Source organism: Centruroides vittatus, unplaced genomic scaffold (assembly GCF_030686945.1).
Source record: "Centruroides vittatus isolate TY-2023 unplaced genomic scaffold, ASM3068694v2 contig_918, whole genome shotgun sequence".
Lineage (NCBI taxonomy): Eukaryota > Metazoa > Arthropoda > Arachnida > Scorpiones > Buthidae > Centruroides > Centruroides vittatus.
In genome coordinates this window covers 1,204,360-1,224,410 of record NW_027122605.1, presented here as the reverse complement: position 1 = coordinate 1,224,410, position 20,051 = coordinate 1,204,360, and the positions used below count along the sequence as shown (strand labels likewise).

Genomic DNA, 20,051 nt, shown 5'->3' with positions numbered 1-20,051 from the left:
GACAGAAATTGGAAAAACTTTTATCAATAAGATAGGTGTCTGTCCCATTTTCAATAATCATGTATGTGTAGCTTTAGACAATAAATTTCCTCAGATGGACTTGAAGTGATCAGATTGCAGCTATTTTGAAGTCCAGGTATAACACCACTTGATTTTATATGAAAATACACAAAGAACATGGTGTGTGCAGAAAAGATCTATAGTCTTGACCATCTATAGGAGAGAATAACCAGTGTGAATGCAATTGTCTTGCCCAAAATGCTAGTATAGATGTGTAAAGAGAGTATTGCTTAGACATATGCAGATTCACAAAGAACACACAAATCAAAATGTACTAAATGATGAAAAAACTTGAAGGCACAGTACATCTTTTCTTTATTGTGTACAATTCAAGCATTCTTTATTAAATTGTGTATGAAATCCTGGAGTTTTGTGAAGACCTTGCATTTAACAATCTATTAGGAATAGTAGTTGTGTATAAAAATTCTCTAGAAAGCTTGTGAAAATAGCAGTGATGTGACTAGTAGATTGTCTGTTAATTATTCATTTTTATAGCATTCAAGACAATTGACTGAATAATGTAGTTTTATTTCTATACTAAATTCTTAATTTAGGATGATAATTTCATTGTAAAATAAAACATTTACTATGGAAAGCCTTTCTTTTTTTTTTTTTTAATCTAAGATGAGTATAAATACTTTAAGTTATTTAATTGTTGATACTTATTAAAATAGTAAATTTTGAAAGTAATTTAAGAAAAATAATGCACTTTCATCTGTTTTAAGTCCTGTATGCTTTTATTTTTGAATGTTTTTAAAAATTATTGAAGATGATGAAATAGTTACTACCAAAGCAGGATTAGACGTTTTCAGACCAATACTAGGAGAGAAATACGAATAAAGCATAACGAAAATTAATAAAAGGAAAAGGTATACAATTTAAGGAACTAGATTTGCAATAGATTTGTCAAAAATTTCTTATATTTTTAAATATGGAGAAAATATAAAATGTTTTTCATAACATGCAATGTGTTTTCCTTCCAACAAAACAATATTTAAAGTAATATTTTTACTTTCATTAGTTTAATAACTTTTCTTGAGTACTGCAATACTGTACTCAAAATATTCTTGTCTACTGTTTATAATTTTTTTAAGAAAAGCATATCAAGATGTATAGATGAAATAGTACTTAATCAGTAGTAAATTCTTTTTTTATTGTAGAAAATAACTATTGATCATAATTTAGTTTATTATTTTAATTAGTATTTTATTTTTACTTATTTTCTTAAAATGCAAACATATCATAACAGAAGAATTTATTTTAAGTTTAAATATTTTTGTATGTACTGTGATGAAATTGAATGAAATTATAATAGTTTGCTTGATAGGAATTTTTTTTTTTTTAAGTATAGATGTAGAACAGTATGCTCAGTGAACATTATATTGAATTTTCTAAATTTTCTCTTAAAAATTTTAAAAAAATAAATATGATATTGATAGATTAAAAAATTCAGTTTTACGGAAAAAATTCTTAGATTTTTTTTTTATTTTATATTTTATTTAAACGTATCATCAAGTTGTCGTTACATTCAATCAAATCATTAAATTCGTGGAAATTTTTTTTTTGTTGCCTTTTTTTAATCTTTACATTTATTATACTTTCGGTTATTCTGGAATTTATTTTCTGTTTAGCTTCGTTGTTGTTTGGATTTAGACGATTGTTTCTTAAATTTTTTCTTTTTTTTTTTTTTTTAAAAAGCATTCACCGATTAATAGTTGATTTTATTTTCTTCAGTATTATTCAAAGTTAAATGATTTTGGTAGTTTAAATTGTAAAAATTTTGTAAATTGGTTCTATTATTAATAAATGATTTAATAGTCAAAATTAAAAAATGTTGTTCTCTTTTATATCATATAATGGATATTTGCTCTAGTCCTCAAAATGCAGTACATAACTGGCTTTCCTACTCCTATTACCAGCTATCCTGGCTGAATCAATCCTGCCTTCTCTTCCAGAAGAAGCTTCTTCCATTTCATAGTCAATTCCAAAATGCCTCCGTATATCATCATCATATTACTGAAATTCAGGTCCGTACAATAATAGTACTTAAAATTATCGTCTGTGTAGTCTTTTGCAAATAGTGAATGATTGCTGTTCAGTTTTTAGAGCAGTGTGTACAGTTTGTAGTGTTTTTAAATATTGCAGTATATAGTTCAAAGTGGTGTTTAGATGCAATTTAGAATAGATGCAAATAATATAGTTAGTAGTTGATTTGTATGATTATTAATGAATCTGTATTAAAAATATTTTTAAGATTGTAAGTTTTATCTTAAATTATCGCATAAAATTAATGTCGTTACCTAAATAGTCAGTCAAAATTTCCTTAGTCGTATAAATAATGTGTGTATTTTATAATTTTTGCTTTCATTAAATTTTTTATGTGAATTTATTGAGATTTCACATATAAACTATTAAGTTAGCAATTCTAAATTAAAATATACAGTATATATAAGGAGAATCTTCTGAACACATTGAACATTTGATTTTTTTTTGTACAGGAAACGTAATGTACTGTATTTTTAAATATATGAATCGGTATTAATTTTTGGTATGTTTTCAAACGTGAAGAAAGAAATTGAGAGTTGCATATAAATATTTTATAATTAAGAATATATCATTTTAATGAACAGTATTTGATTTAAAAGAAAACAAAAATTTAGTTTTTATCTGGTTGAATACAATAACCTATTAATTGTTTTCAATAGCCATTTTACATATACTTTGATTTTTATGAATTAATTTTTTTCAGGAAATTATTTTAAAATTTTGTTTTTCTTAATTAAAGTATTCACTTACATATTCTTTTTCTGAAATCATTTCTGTAATAAGTCATTTACTAACAATTTTGCTAAATTCTTTTCAACTTACAATCTTAATACTGTATGTATTTTAATCTTGTTATGTGTTTTTATACATGCTATGTGATACATGTATTTTAAGATATTAATTAGAATTACTTCAGACAAGTTGAATTTTAGCATTGTTTTAGTTGTTTATTATTTTTTTATTTTTTTTTTTAAATATCAAGAACCGAACCAGTTAAGTTTTTATGCAGTCCTCTAAGAGTTTGATTTCAATATCACATTTTTGTTTGCTTGTAATAAATGTAGTGTAAAACTTTATTTTTCAGTTACGTTTACCAGAAGGTATTTCGTGTGATGTAATAATGTCAAGCATGGTTACAGCTGGTCATTTCTTTGTTCAGCAACCAACACATGTAACTTATCCAAACTTAAGTAGATTAGATAGTTATATGGTGACTTGTTACACTCAGTTAGATACACCACAGCTTCCTCGACCAGTAGAAGGTAACAGTAGAAAACTATAATTAATTAGATGAATGGAGGAAACTATTATTTAAATTTATTTTTAAATAAAAAAAATTTTTTTTTAATATTTTTAGCTGGTGTTATATGTGCTGCACCTGTAATGTCTGGGTGGTATAGAGCACAGGTTGTATACGTCTGTGACGGCATGGAAGAATGTGATGTTAAATTTGTTGATTATGGTGGTTATTCTAGAGTGCCTATATCCACTCTTCGTCAGATTAGGTAAGAATATTCATTAATTTTTTTTTCTAATATGATTATATATTTAATGAAATAAAATAAATCTTTAATTTATATGTAAAAATGTTAAGTGTTTCTTGCTGATAGAATTTTCAATGTTTCGAGAAATTTGCATGCAGTATTTTTTAATCACTTACTCAAAGCCGATTATGGCATGCACATAAACAAAACAAACGAAAACAAACTTTTTTGAACTCCACCCAAGTTCTTTGTCGGGTTTCGTAACAATTCCCCAATGGATCTTCGTAACAGCTTTTGGAATAAAATTCGAACAAGTGTTCGAAAAATTAAAACCACGTCGCACCTCCGCAAACAGTCATCCTATCGGGACTCTGTGAACGGCTAAACCATGTTGTCAGTCAACTCTTGCCAAGCCATTGACAACACGGTTTAGCCATTCGTTAAGTCCCGATAGGGCAACTGTTTGCGCAAGTGCAACATGGTTTTAATTTTTCGAACACTTGTTTGAATTTTATTCCAAAAGCTGTTATGAAGAACTTGGGTGGAGTTCGAAAACGTTTGTTTTATGTGCACACCATAATCGGTTTGGCTGGATGGCCGAATGGTCAAGGTGGCAGCCTACCACTCTGGGGACTCGGATCAAACCAGGACGGGTCGAAAAATCCCTGGGAATTTTTCGGGGGTGGTTCATCTGTGTTGGCTTCTGTCCTTCACCACCCGGCTGCCCCATTGTTGGCCTGACTGAACCCATAATGGGCTTGCTAAAAGAGGCCCTCTCAGTGCCCACAGGGTGAAAAAGAGTTATTAACCTGTCAGCTGCGCACTCGATAATCCGAAACAACACTGCTGTTGCGTACAGGTTTTGTGGTTTTTAAAGTGGTTTTTCAATTTGCGATATCTCGCTTAAAAATTGTAGTAGATATAATCTGTTTTCAGTTTTCTATCACGTACATATTACACTTTACGATTGTTAACTTCAAAATATTATGTACATTTAAAAAAATTAATAAAATTTAAGATTTTAAAATATTTAAAAAATCGTTTTTTTATAAATTTTCCATTAATTTGTTACATACGTTACTTAGACATGAATATTTTCTGTCAAATAAAAAAAACTGCAGCTTTCTAAATCAACGTAGAGAAATAATACGGCCTATAGATTATAATGCCGATCGGCGTGGGGGGGTGGTGGCCTTTCTAAATCTAGGTCAATACACTTTTATTACTGATGATGTGTATTTGATTCTATTTATACGTTATTTAATTTATTGTACTAATAGTAAACTATAATAAGCGATTATTACTTTATTATATTAACAACTATACATGTATATCTTATGTATTACGGAAGTACCACCATAACCGGAAGTACTTTGTTTTTTGAAAGATTTATGGCTGAATGGCTTAAAAAACAAGCTTATTTGTTAAATAGCATAAATATACATAAAAATTTATTAAATTCATGCTAAAAATAGATAAGAATAACGATTTATAATTGTTTGTTTACGTTTGTAGCTGACAATGTAGCTCGAAGTTGGTATAACTTTTTCCAAGAAAGTTCCCACCCCACAAACCCAAGTCAATGCTTATTGGTCAAAGGATAGTCATTTAGCTATAATATACCAATTAGAACTTAACGGGCATGCTAACTAGGATTTTATTGTCAAATGAACAAAAGAAAGGTCTCCCATAGACTTAACATGGAATGGAGGAGTTTTGTGCCTAAATTTAAAAATACAGGGTGGTAACAAATATCTTACTTGTTGAAACAGACTTAGTCTATGTAGATAAAAGCCAATCAGTGCTTAAATCGCCACCAACTAGTTAATTACAAAAGAAAATTGACAGTTACTCCAACTGGAGTACTCCGCAACAGTTTAACGAAAACCGGTTACTCCAATAGCAGTACTCCGCAAACAACTGGTTAAAAAAAACTAATCAGTTTGGAGTATGTGATTTAACTATATCTCAGTGTGGTGAGTGGTTGTTTAATCTGCAGTATTTTTTACTATTTTAACAGAAAAAATTGTAAAATACTTTATCTATCTAAAGAATGATTTTAAAAAATCTATCAATATTTACCAATATTTTGTACAATTGTCTCTTATTAAATATGAATTTGAAAAGACTAAACAGTCTGTGATCAAATAATAATTATTAAATAATAAACAATATTTAATTGTAATTAGTTGTTATATTAAAGGTTACTTATTCTACTTTAATCATTGTTTTAGTCTTCTATAGCTTTATGAATTTAAGATTTTTTTAAAACTAATTTTAATTAAATGCTATTTACATTAAATATATTATATTGCACATTTATAAATTGATTTATCATGTAATTAAAATATCAAATACATCAGAAAATTAAGAGATTTAATTATAATAAAAATTACAATAATGAAGCCTTATAGTTTATAGTAAACAATTCAGTTTAACAAAAATTTCAAATGATGACAAATTTATTTTAATTAAAATTTTGTTTAAAAACTGTAAAATAAAACAATTTTTAAATAGAGTAGAACAATTGCAGTATTAACTTTTTATTAATATGAATTTATTAATAGAATTAAAGATCTGTGAAGATCTTGAATTCTGTAATCTTACATTGCTGTATTCAAAAAATGTCAATATTTACATAAACATCATTATTTGAATGAATAATAATTTTTTCTTGTAGTCTTATTACTTTACATTATTAAACTTTACAATTGTTTATTTAATGCTTTTTATTCTTTTATATTTAGAAGTGATTTTATGACCCTCCCATTCCAAGCAGTAGAATGTTACTTAGCCAATGTCCAGCCATGTGAAGGTGAGTAAATTATCTGAATTAAGATTACTGTAGTCAGTCTTTTGGATGACTAATTATTGTATACAAGATACAATAATTACTGTATTTACCAAAATAATCTATGCTTTTTTCAAAAAATCTTACAAAAGTTGGAGTGCATGGTCTATTCCAAACAAATTTTGTGCTGCAATCTGTGAAGTTCAGGATGCTTCTGGTTACTAAGCATTTTGTTTTTTTGCCAGTGATAAATTTTGTTTAACAAAACGACCATCTATACTCGATAGTTACAAGTATTATTATTAAATGTTTGTGTGACAATTTTCATGAAAATGAGGATAAATATACTGAGACCGACAGTAAATAAATTAAGAAGTAATATAGTTATTAAGATTAAGTTGTTAATCCATTAGCAGTATTTTCATCTTTAATTCAAATTAAACAACAAAGCAAGTCTTACTTTCATTTAATTAATAAGTTAATTCTTTATAAAGCATATTACTATAAATTATTAACAAATTTTTTCCTCTCAGTATCTTTTTCTTTTAATATCATGTGGACTTGTAAACTGAGTGTCACTATGAATTGAATTTTGAATACTACAATCATTGAATATTGAATTTTACAAAACTGTGTTTATTGTGTTACAACCATAAATTAGTACAATTTCTTAAATATGTAATAAATTAAATGTTAATGATTTTTAAACTACAGTTGACTCTGCATAAGTTGACACCCAGATAACTCGTCACCGTAGGTTAATTAGTCAGTTTTCTGTGGTCCCGGCCGACTTACATAGGCAATAATGTTATTAATGTTAAAAATCTCGGTTTACTCGACATCATTTAACTCGTCACCGCTGGATAAATCAACATACTTTTTCTGTTTCACACTTTTTAGACGTCTGATAAGTCGACTCCCCTCCTGAAAAAATGAGTTCACACTGTATAATAAGCTGTGTGGTGTGAACTCATTTTTCAGGAGGGGAGTCAACTTATCAGACGTCTAAAAAGTGTGAAACAGAAAGTGTGTTGATTTATCCAGCGGTGACGAGTTAAACGATGTCGAGTAAACTGAGATTTTTAACATTAATAACATTATTGCCTATGTAAGTCGTCCGGGACCACAGAAAACTGACTAATTAACCTACGGTGATGAGTTATCCAGGTGTCAACTTATGTGGAGTAGATTGTAGTCTTGAATAACCCACACACCCCACTCTTTAAGTAAATCTTCACTTTATTTTTGTAATGTACTTTGTTTTATTCTTTTTGTACTGTATTGTTTTACGTTCATTTTAATATTTTGGAGTTTCAGTGGAAGTTAATTAAATGCTATTAAACAATATCTATAATAATTGGATGGATAAATAAATATGGTATTATGATGTCAAAATTCAATATACAGAAATATTAACTAAAATCTATATATATATATATATATAAATGGACATGTTTGTGCCTAAATTTCACTCTGCAGCTAAAACTACACATCACACGTGAATGGTGTTTGTGTGTGGTAGTAGCCCCAAGTCTCCCATCGTGCACTATGGTGGTTGCGTCTGGATAGTATAAGGGTGTGGGAGATGTGGGGGTTGAAAGTGGTTGACTTCGAAAATGTGTGACGCTTCAATAAGAATGTTCCAGTTTTTTCTAGAAAGTTCCAGAACCTAGAGGTGAAATTTGGTACACAGTTAGGGTACATCATGACAACGCACACTAAGAAAGGATTTTTCGAAATTCTCCCCTCGGGGGAGAGGGAGAGCATTAACCTGAAGAACAGCTTCTACTGTATTATTTTAAATGCGATTTTTTTTTTTTTTTTTTTTTTTTTTTTTTAATTATGTTTAGTCTTGATTGAGTACTTGGCATATTGAATTGATAACATTTCAGACATTGTTGTAAATATTTTTTATATATTTCGATTTTTTAACCAAATGTTCGAACAGTTTTAAATCCGAATTTCTTTTAGCTGCAAGTACCTGCTTCATTCTATAATCGAACCAATATGCAAAAAGACAAATTAAAAACAGTTTGTTTGATTCTCAGCAGTAGGTGTTAAATAATAATTACTATGGTTGTTGAAATATGGAATGTAAATAGGGTTTGCTTGCAAAATCTGCGCAATCAAAGCCATGGGTAACAGCTAGTTATATATATTTAAAATGATAGCAGTAGCTTGACAATGTTTGCACACAATAGCATTGATTTGTTATTTTGCTAGTGAAATTTGAATTGAAAATGATACCATTTTGATTTGATTTTATCCATTTATTAAAGTCTATGGTGTAAAATTCATTTTATATTAAAAATTAAATTATTTTTATTAAATAACTTTTAAGTTAGAAATGGTAACAAAATAATTCTTTGCACGATATTTTTTAAACAGTAATTGGACAAATAGAACAGAACTTCAGCATTCTGTTAGATGGCTTGACCAATACACAATCCGTTAAGTCTATCCTTCATCTTTTATTAAATGAAATAAATTGAATTTTATTGTATATATGATTAATTTCACAAAATTTAGGTATATTTATATAAGAATTTTAGGGACTACCTTCTGTTAAAATATACATTAAATTGCTAACATTAAGATATCTAAGGAGAAAACTAGAAATATAAATAAAGGCACTTCTCAAAAAACAAGATTTGTTCCTGGGAATATTCATTATATGCTTTTATTTATTGTGTTAAACATTTTTAATTACTTCAGAGAACTGAAACAATTAATGAAATTAAAGAACACTATATAGTAGTAGACTTGTTTATTGTTAATGCTTTCACCCATCAATAGTTTAGTTATCTGATTTGTAGTCCTTATTTTCCACATTCTGTATATGCCAGCATATAAATCAACCTCAAGATTTTCAACTCAAAGTTTTAATTTAGATCTGCTCTCTCTGAATATGTTAATTTCTTAAATTTTCCAAACATAAGATTTAGTTGGAAATATTTGTGATAGTCTGCTGGAAGTTAAGCTGAGTGTTGCACAGGGATTGTTTAATCACTCTACAGTAAAGATTTGTATTATACTTGATGTGTACTTTTAGATTTTTTCAGGCTTTGAAAAGTCGATATATATGATAACATATTAAATGGTTACAGGTGTAGGTGACGTAGATTAAATCATTCAGATCTTAAATACTGACATAATATTCACTTCGGAAAGAATAAAGAACACAAAAACGATACAAAATTGTTGTTATACAATCATCTTTTCAGCTTTGATATGAAAAGTAGACATTGTATTCATAAGCATAAAGTTTTCACAACTATCAGATCTGTGAATACAAAAAGCAATTCATTTAGCTTAATTGGTTAATTTTTTAATTAATCAATTAGTGTTTAATTTTTTTGTAATGGCAATAAAATTATTTTTTAGAAGGAGGAGTTTGGTCCGTGGAATCTTGTGCAACATTTGAAGAATTAGCACAAGGACAAATTTTGCAAGCTCATGTAGTATGTTATGCAGATGATAATATTCCTTATGTTCGACTTTTTAAAGTCCAAGGAATGTCGGTGAGTAAAGTTTTTTTAATTAAAATTATGAATATGATTCTTATTAGAATCACGTCAAAACATTAATATTTATTATGTGAAGCAGTTATGGAATAGTTAAATTAATATTATTAGCATTGTTGATATGTTAAAATAATGCAGTTTTTCAAATTTTTATTTAAAATTTTTCTATGAATGATTTGTTATACTTATTGATAACGATGATAATAATACATTTGATTTCAGTACATTACTATTAATGTTAATAGTAACATATTGAAATCAAATGTATTATTTCTATTATTATTAGTTCTTATTGGGAGTGGAAATACAGTGAATGAATTAATGAAAAAAACATAAAGTTTTAAATATACGTAATTTCTAATCAACACATTTTAGTTTTCTATTTATGTATTGTATGAAGTGTATGGAGAAAAAATGGAAATAGTTTATCTAATTCAATTAATATGAAATCAATATCCAATCAAATAACTGAACACACACAGATATCTTTTAGGTTATTCTATAGGCAAAAAGTAAATAATTTCAAGATTTGTTTAGATACATACGTACAAAGCCATCCTCTAATTAAAATTTAAATACTGTAAAAATTCTTTTAACCGATACTTGCATACCTCTGTATAAATTTCAAAATAATTTTAATTTATAAACAGCCTGAAAGAAATCCAATAATGTTTATTTTATTTAATTTGTCATACTATATGCCACTCAAATTCTTTCTAAATGCTAAGGCCATATGGTGTAAAGTCTCAGGGCATTGCAAGATGAGACATCTTGCATGCCCTGAGACTTCACACTGTATGGATAGTTTTCATGTCTCACAACTGGAGCAAATCTGTATCTTTGCACAATCTGAGTATTTTTCTGTCCTGGCAGATCATGTGAAAGCAGCCTAAAGATCCAGTAATCTTACTCCAAAATAGCAATCCAGCAAAATTTGTACATTAGTTGTAAGCTTTACACTGTTTTCATGTCCTATGTTTTTATCTTTATAAGCAAGAAAAGGTTTTTACCTGTTTATCTGTTTATAAAGATTGAAAACATTGTACACTATCTAGGTGATAAAGTTGTGCTCTTTCCATTTTTTTTCTACATATCATCATTGAACTCAATTGAAAGGGACCATCTGTTAATATTTAGACTACTCTCAACAACCAAAAACCAGCAAAATAACTCATAAATTCAGCAAATGTTTTCTTCCATCTTAGATGGATATCATCAATAATTTTTCATACTAATAATTTTTCTAATTCATATTTTAAATAATAAGCTATATATTATATATAAACTTTAAATTATAGCAGAATTTTTAAATGCTAAATTCAAATAAATGAAGTTTTTTTTTTATTTCAGACTATATTCATAAATGAGGAATTAGTTAGTAGAGGAGTTGCACAGTGGATAGAACATAGTTAAGTTGAGTTGATCTCAGTTTTCCCTCCCTAATGTCACGTGCTACGGATATTCTTCCATCAAATTATTGCCATGCCTTTATATACATAGGTAATCAAGTGATTGGTTTTTTTTCTTTCTTGTGTTAAAAAACATTATTAAAGTTTGAAAATGCATCATACATGTATTTTGTGTACACAGAAAACAAGAGAAAGTTTTTCAAAAAACTACTACTAAAAATAACAATTATAAAAAGCATTCTTATATAATTTTTTTTTTTCCTTTGTATAAAAAATTTTATTCGGTGAAATTTCTACATTAAAAATCATTGTTTGAATCACATTAAATTTTTAAGAAAATTGTTCTGAAATTTTGTTTGGTCTAATTGTTCATCAATGCCAATTACTACAGTTTTGGAAACGAAATTGAGTATTTCTTTCGAATATCTGATCCACGTTAAACGAGGTGTCTGTTTTTAAAAGCCTGTGTCAAATTAAAAATATATATATTTCCTTCATACGGTCGTCTGTGTATGAAATTGTTTCAATGTATAAAAGAAATCAGTATATTATTATGGTGTCATCTCTCAAATATTGCTGTCTGATGTTTTGTCAAACTATCAAATTTATATTTTCATATTCCTCAAAGAAAATTTATATACAGTTATACATATATATATATTATATTTAAAAAAAGCAAAAGGAAATGATTCTAAGAAAATTAATGTACATTGATAGAGATTTTGTTTAAAAAAAAATTTTATTAAGAGAAAATTTGGATATATAATATATTGAGTGAAAAATTAGCAGTTTTATTCTATTCTTAATAGTTTATATTATGTGTATAAATATACTGTATATTTCCTATTATTTATTAAAAATTTAAAAAGCATCTTTAAGAAGAGTTTGACAGAAAGTAGTGCAAAGATGTATAGAGATTTCTTTTATATTCACTCAGGCATTTTAGGTACAAATTACTAATTGAATAAACCAAATTTTGTTGTTTTGAATCTAAGCCAGGAGTGTGTTCATTAGATATAATTTATAACACTTATGCCATTTGTGTGAATTGTTTTTTGCTCAATAATTGTAAGTGTATCGATTTAAAAATGTCAATATAGTTTAAGATTTGTTGAAAGAACAATTTTATCTCTTGTTAAATTTGATGTAAGCATGCAATTGTAAGAACAGTTTTATGTAAAATTTTGCCATGTACTTTTCTTCACAAGATGATAACTTGTTTTTAATGTCATCATAATACGTATGGGGAATATCAGCATTTCATTTTTTTCCCTTTCTAGTTAGCGATCAAAAGATGTTATTTTAATTAATTGTTGTTTCTTTTTTCTTTTTGTAGTTTAAAATTATATTTGTTCATCAGCAAGAATAGTTTGACTTTATATAAAAATGTAAAAAAAGGTCCATTTTCTCAGAAATTTTAGAAGCTAGATACATAACATTTTACACAAGTATGAGAGGCAATGTGTCAGGTAGCGACACTATAGCAATATATTTATTGCACAAAGGAAACCAGGTTATACTAAAACGTTAGATATTTTAAGAAGTTTAATTCTTTGACAGTTTACTAATGTCAAAATAGTCGTGTTTATAGAAAAGTGAGAAGAAAATACTTATTGGGCCTTTTTGTAATTTAAACATATTGGCTAAATTAGTCAATGTGTTTGAACACTGTTGCAGCTTTAGGATGTAAATCATTTGTAGTCCATTTATCAACAAATAAAGTTTAGTTCTTATGTTAAAACTTGTTTTGTTTAGTAAAGCTTTCTTAATTTATTTTAAATGCACATTTAGCACATTATTCTAAATCACAAATGTTTTTGAGCTTAAAGCTCAGAATGAGCAGTATCATCCCTGCGAATATCACTATCGGCCAACCATTCTTCGTAGACTTGTTCGGGATCTATCATCCAGTGTTTGTGAAAACTTACTGGTGGATGATGATGATATTCTGGTGCATAATCCATTGGCCTAGCCTAAAGGTAAGAAGTAAAAATTTTAAATTTTAAAGAGTATACAATTTAAAAAGTTATGATTTTATCAATATAATGTACCTGATGAAATAACTTTGAGTGTGTTATTGGAATCCCAAATTTTTTTAAACAAATTCCTAAAATCATATCATCTGGAGAATCCTTGGAAGGACATTGACAAGTTCCAAGTCGTCTAACAGTTTCAACACTGAATACCATCCTGAAATTCAAAGATTTATCTTCGAGTAAATTCTAATTTAAAATCAATATTTTATAAATTAATACTAAATTTATCTATTTATTACATTTTTAACAAATAAGAACACAATTAAAGACTTACATATGAATACATCTTTTATTTCTATTGAAATACATAATCGTTCATATTGAAAACTGGATTTCCTTTATCAATAAATCAATGTTTTAAACATGAAGACATTTTATATTTAGTAAATGATATTTTTTCCAATTGTTTTGCTATTGTTTAGTTCACAAATAAACATATGTAAAGAGATTACTTATTTTTACTAGACAAAATAAAAATTATATACATGCTTGCATGATTTATTTTATAATTTTGTTACATGTATTTTTTATCTGGAAATTATATAAGTCTGTCCAGGCATAGAATTTGTGATTTTTGAACATAATCACAATTATTAGAAAGGGATTATATTCAATTAAAAGAAATTAGTACTTATTGGATTTGGGCAGCAATTTCTTTTTTGAAAAGTCAACAGTCTGCTTTTTTTTTTTCATGTTTAAGTATGACATTGCATGGTAATACATAGTCACCAACTGTATATTATGTATGATATACAACAAACTCTCTTTAAAATAGTTAATGTCTACAATCTTCATCACAAAGAATAAATTATTTTATTATATAGAAAGAACAAAAATTACTCAAAAATGCTTTTTAAATTTTATTTAAGTCCTTGAAAGATAATTAATAAATCTGAATATCTTTCTCTACTTGATTGAAATTTCACACATTGTATGGAAGAAAAGTAATGACAATGCCTCGTTGTTGCCAGTTTTCATAACAGTGCTGGAAGGCTTCAACTAGAATCACCTGTAGCAATGTTACGCTCCTTTGGATGTTATCGACAGTACCAAGATGACGTCTTTTCAAATGGGTTTTGATCTTGGGGAACAAGTCACAAGGGCTAAGATCAGACAAACAGGGGGCTTGGGGAACCACAGAAATTTTTCTGTCAAAAACTGGTTGATGGAGATGGCCGTGTGACAGGAAGAGTTGTCATGGTGGAGCTTCCAAGTGTCCGCAATGTCCTTGAAATGGTCAGAAAAATGGTGCTTTGAGTCTGTCTGACTCAAAGCACCCTTTTTCTGACCATTTCATCAAGGAGCATCCACTTGTTCCACACTTTCTTCAGTTCTCAATGTTGAATGCCTCTCTGAGTGAGGTTCATCTTCTACTGCTTCTAGGCCCACCGAAAAATTTGTGCTCGTGATAAGGAATGTTCCCCATAGGCTCATTGCAACTTTTTGTAGGTCAAACTCGTGGGTTTACCAAGCTTAACACAAAATTTGATAGCACACCGTTGCTCCAAATTTTGCTATTCCATTTTCTGTAATGCAATACAAAAACAATATTTATCATGCTCTCTAGGATCCTATAGTTACCACAAAAGGTTGAAACTGTTACTAAACATCTAGGAAAGACTGTGACGTACAAGCTATGTGAAAGGGAAGTCCATGGTGTTGCCAGATCACTGTGATGCTGATCTCGTTACTTTTCTGCCACACCTTGTATGTTCTGAAGTTGCTGACTCTTGCTTACTGCAATACAGTGAAATTCCATTAACATGTCATGCTGGCATGTCCAGCTCATCTTTAGGAAGGAGTTGTTGATGCATTGGGTATTTGTATTTACATGCAACTAGATAATAAATTACTTTTAATAAACTGGCTAATTTTGATTTTATTTTCAATTTAAAATTATCCACACTTTCCAAAATATTGTTTCAACTGATTTAAATACTTGTCCATCTTGATTGATTTAGTTATATCAGAGTTGAGTTTGTTTACAGCACTCAACACCATAAAGTGTTTGTTTCGATTGACAGTGACAGAACATTTTGCTTTTATATACTGTATATAATAACTGTGTTTTGTATGCTTTTATCCATATCTATTCTATATATTATTCTTTTAGTGCCCTATCTGTCTGGCTAATGTATTGTTATTGCTGGCTCTTATGAACAGTTCTTCTGAAGACATTTCACACCAATCCCTCAGGTCTTCCAGCCGTGAGATTCAATGTTGTCCTGGCTCTATTTTTTCAGAGATTTCCTTTGTATAACGAGTTGTAGGGTTGGTACTTTGCCACGTGATGGGAAATGGTGTCAAGTGTTCTGGCTTTCTTTGTTTGATGGTTTAAACAGTTCTGTTTATCCATTCGTCACAATATTTCTACATCGGTCACATGTTCTACTCAGGATACTCTTAAAAGCCTCAGTAAATCCACATTTCAAAGGCTTTGATCTTTTCAGATGTTTTGGTTACAGTTCAAGATTCAACCCCGTACAATAGCACCAGGAACACAGCATCTGATCATTCTAGTTTTCATATCAAGGGTTAGGTCTCTAGAACATAGCAAGAACTGTTTTCATGAAAATTGCTTTTTCTATTTTGTGCTCTGATCTCTATATCATGATCCCCGTTATCATTTAAGATACTTCCCAAGTAATTAAATATTTCTACTTTCAATCTAGCCATCAACTTGCCCTGAGTTGATGTCTGACTTATGGTTTAGATCTCAACATCAAATATATGGTCATATTTTTCACTTGATCTAGCAACATCTGAGGATCTTTAAAATTTGTGAAGACTGCTGTGTCATGGGCATCAAGATCAATGGAGAATATCTGAACAACATTCGTTATGCCAATGTCAAGATCAACCAGTGATTCTAAATATTTTCAGGCCTATATCTTGAAGAGAATGGGAGATAATACACAGCCTTGTCGTACACCTCTGTGGATCTGAATTTGATCTCTCAGTTGACCTTCCAGCCTGACCTGTGTGATTTGATTCCAGTAAAGGTTTCTGATGTCTTTGTCATCAATGCCAATTCTGTGTAGTGCTTGGTCATCGTTTTATGTTGGCATCTGTTGAAAACCTTTGTAATAATCTAATAAGATGCAGAGATAAAAACATATGTATATCACATCTTTGTTTGAGAACCTGCATTGTAAATAGGGCCTCCTAGTGCTCATGGAGTTTCAGAAGCCAAATTGTGTTTCTCCAGTGTTTCATTTTGTAAATTCTGTTATGAATGATTTTTAAGAAAATCTTGACTCATGAGGTTGATCATTTTGTTTTCATCATATGACTTAGTGTCTGGCTTTTGTTACCATACCAAAAAACTCATCATTTGGGAGATGCCTTTGTCATAGACGACATTGAAGAGTTCTATTAGTTCATTAATGTTCACTTCTGATAGGAGTTCCAACGTGTCTACAGGGATGTCATCTGGACCATTGGCTTTCCTGTTTTTTGATGTTCTTCATGCTCTTATAACCTCACTCTCCAGTATTGGTGTTACTGTTTGACAGGTCGTACTCCTCTATTGTCACTGAATAATATTTCTATGTATTCTTTCCATATATTAAGCTTGTCTTTCATATTTACTGCTAGGTTTCCCATCTTTGTCTTTTAACAATACACATATGTTCTGAGAAACTGCTGGGAAGTGCAGGCAGATCTTCTATCTCTTTAATATTCACAAGAATACAAGAAAAAACACGATCTCGGTGCACAATTCAGTCGTTTGAATTTGTGGTTCCTATTTCTTGTTCAGTCATATTTGGTTTTGTCTCAATTTTTGAAAGTTCTTAAATCCATTAAGTGGTGTATGTTGTCATTCATCCATTCTTTCATTTCCTTCTGCATAAATGATTATTGCTAATTTTCTGGATTATCTTTTATTCCCTTCCATTTATCTTCTACAGATGTTCTCTTGATATGCTTTTCTAATTCCTCTTATACTGTCTGTCTTATTATTGTTCTTTGTACTTCATCTTTGGCCATGATATTACCATCCTCAGTTTTATGAGATTTGGGATAGACTTGCACAGTTTCAGATGCAGATTGCAAACCAATGGATTGTGGTCTCAGATATATATCTGCACCAGGATCAATTTTGTTGCAGTAATGCTGTTAAGTCTGTTATTTATCAAAATAACATTAGAAATCACTTAGACTTTATCTGGTCTATCTGCTGAAGATTTCAAGGTGTAGTAAAGCCTTCTGAGAAAGAGTCTGAGCCAAGTGTTGGTGATCACCATCTCTTTCTCTATGCAAAACTGGGAGGAAAAAAATGTTGCCTCAAAGACCATGCAGTCCAACGATGTCTTCCTCCTTGCCCTGTCCAACTTTGGAGTTGAAATCTTCCATTATCATCATGATCTCATTTTTCTTTGTGTGTTTTAGCTGCCTTGATCTGATCATAGAATTCTTCAATTTCTTCCTCTCGTTTCACTGCAGTTGGTGCATAAACCTGTACAACATTCATCCTGACTGGATTACCTTCCAATGTGGCCATGACGACAATTGTGTTACACTTGCTAATGCTTTATTTAATATCACAAACTCCATTCAGGTAGTGGTGTTCCTCATTGCCAGAGTAATGTACTATGTATTCTGAAATACAGCATTCTCCTCTTCCTGGCAATCTTGTCTCACTTATTCCCATTATATCGATATTTAGTTTTTTTCATTTCATACATTATGTTATGAATTTTAACACTTTTGTAGATACTTCTGACATTCTGCATACAGATATTTCTGTTTAACCCAGGGATTCTTTGCACTTTTGCCCACTAAAAGGCTGGCAAGGACTGTGAGGGCCAATTTTAATAGGTTTTCAACCATGAAATGCTCCAATGCTTCGGAAAAATTCCGAAGATAGAAACAGTGGAGACCTGAATGGTTAAAAATCAAAGTCGCACCAGAAAAACTTATAAAACTCCCAAAGAAGACCCTAGAAATGGGTTGAAAACGTTTGTGTTAAGTAGTAACTGCAAAGCTATACAAGGTTAGTAAGTCGTATCTGTAAAAGTATGAAATGTTAAATAAAATATTCAATTTTTTAACTATACTCCATTCAAAGAAAAGCAACATTTTCAACAAATCATTGCTTTTGAAAGTGAAGTAAGTCCATTGGCGCATACCAAAGCCATGATTTTTTTTTCACCTAACGCGGATAACAATTACTGTATATTAAAAATTTACAAAAAAAAGCAAAAAAATATAAAAAGTCTATTACTGCTTATGAAAATTTTAAAACTTATTGCTAGATATTTAATGATTTTCATTTGAATAACATAAAATGGACTTGCCCACTTTCAAAATCAATGATTCATATAACAAACTAAATTAATTTGAAATCAGATGATTAATCCAAAATAAAACTAGAACTAACATAACTTTTCACTATTACTATAATTAATAATATTTTAGAAAAGGTAACATTAAACTCCAAATGCAACACGTAAACAGAAATTTTATTATGTAACTTAAAGAAATGAAAATTGTCCTTGCTCTATATCTTTGATTGAAATTTTTATCTGTATTACTTATGCTGTTCCTGTGGGCAATTACTTATTATGATAAATTTTCAATGATCTTATTTTCATCCAGCCAATTTTTACATGCCAAAAATTAGAACTTAGTGGTTATTAGTAGTAGTGGTTTGGGAAGCTTTGATCACAAAATTAATTTTCTAATTACAAATTTGAATTAAATTTTATTTTAACATTAAAGTAGAAAGAATATATTAATTAAACTTTGCTTTACTGTTACAAGATGTTTTATAAAAACTAAAGAAATGAACTGAAAAGTTTTCTAAATATGAAAACTGAAGCAATGAATCGAATTGATCTATTCGACAAATTTTTATTTGTAACCTTAATTTAATATACTCAGTAAATATTTATAATAAATATCAATTGAGAAAATAATTAATTTAAAAACGTAATTTCAAAAAATTAATTCCGGTATTGATGATAAAACTATTACTCGAGAAATTTTTATTTGTAATCTTAATTTAATTTACTTGACAAATTTTTGAACTGAAAAATTAATTTTGTGATCTGAAATAATTATATTCAACAAGTTTTTATTTATAATCTCAATTTATTCGACAAATTTTTATTTTAAAAATTATTTGTAATCTTAATTTAATTTACTCGACAAATTTTAAATTATCACTGCAACTTAATTTTATAATAATATTAAAATAAATCTTAAAAATTAATTTTGTGATCAAATCTTCCCAAACCACTACTACTGTTATTTTATCTCTTGAAATAGATCACATATAATGTACGTAAGACTAAAATGGCACTAACTGATCTCATTAAAATAAACAATATATTTACAGGTGAAATTTGAAAATCCAATTGGTCTGAAACTTTGAGGGCTGTACCTGAAAATTTTAGTTTTAATACCTAAATATGAAAGTAAGACAGTCAAATAAAACAAATTATTGCTTGCAATTTGCCTGGAAAGTTTGAGACCAAGATCAATAATTCATATTCTGCAACATTCTAAAATACAGTAGACATTGCAACCTAATTTTCATATGCCCATGTTGTTTGTTTTCAACTTTCAGTAAACTCTGATCTTCCTAATAGGCCTGTAACATGTTCAAAGATGGTAGTTCACAATTACTTAAAGGACTTTTGAAGAAGCTTAGAAAATTCCTCAGAGATGACAGCAAGTTGAATACCACCAGTTAA

The 20,051-nt window shown here is 29.0% G+C and overlaps 2 protein-coding genes across 4 annotated transcripts in view; one reads left to right on the top strand and one right to left on the bottom strand.

Annotated features, from left to right (window-relative positions):
- The window catches only part of LOC136984376 (KH domain-containing protein akap-1-like), a 37,590-nt gene extending 24,535 nt beyond the window's left edge, over positions 1 to 13,055 (top strand). For 2 of the 3 annotated variants that reach the window (XM_067281343.1, XM_067281344.1), the window contains exons 5-10: positions 1,980 to 2,087; positions 3,191 to 3,368; positions 3,464 to 3,611; positions 6,338 to 6,405; positions 9,766 to 9,902; positions 11,256 to 13,055. In XM_067281343.1, coding sequence (XP_067137444.1) covers positions 1,980 to 2,087; positions 3,191 to 3,368; positions 3,464 to 3,611; positions 6,338 to 6,405; positions 9,766 to 9,902; positions 11,256 to 11,318 — 702 coding nt within the window. In that variant the 3' untranslated portion in view covers positions 11,319 to 13,055. The remainder of the gene's footprint in view (positions 1 to 1,979; positions 2,088 to 3,190; positions 3,369 to 3,463; positions 3,612 to 6,337; positions 6,406 to 9,765; positions 9,903 to 11,255) is intronic. The other variant, XM_067281345.1, reaches the window with a different exon arrangement.
- Positions 13,037 to 20,051, bottom strand: part of LOC136984377 (beta-1,3-glucosyltransferase) — a 39,408-nt gene continuing 32,393 nt past the window's right edge. Inside the window, exons 12-13 of the mRNA XM_067281346.1 lie at positions 13,366 to 13,504; positions 13,037 to 13,287 (exon numbers count right to left, since the gene is read on the bottom strand). Coding sequence (XP_067137447.1) covers positions 13,138 to 13,287; positions 13,366 to 13,504 — 289 coding nt within the window. The 3' untranslated portion in view covers positions 13,037 to 13,137. The remainder of the gene's footprint in view (positions 13,288 to 13,365; positions 13,505 to 20,051) is intronic.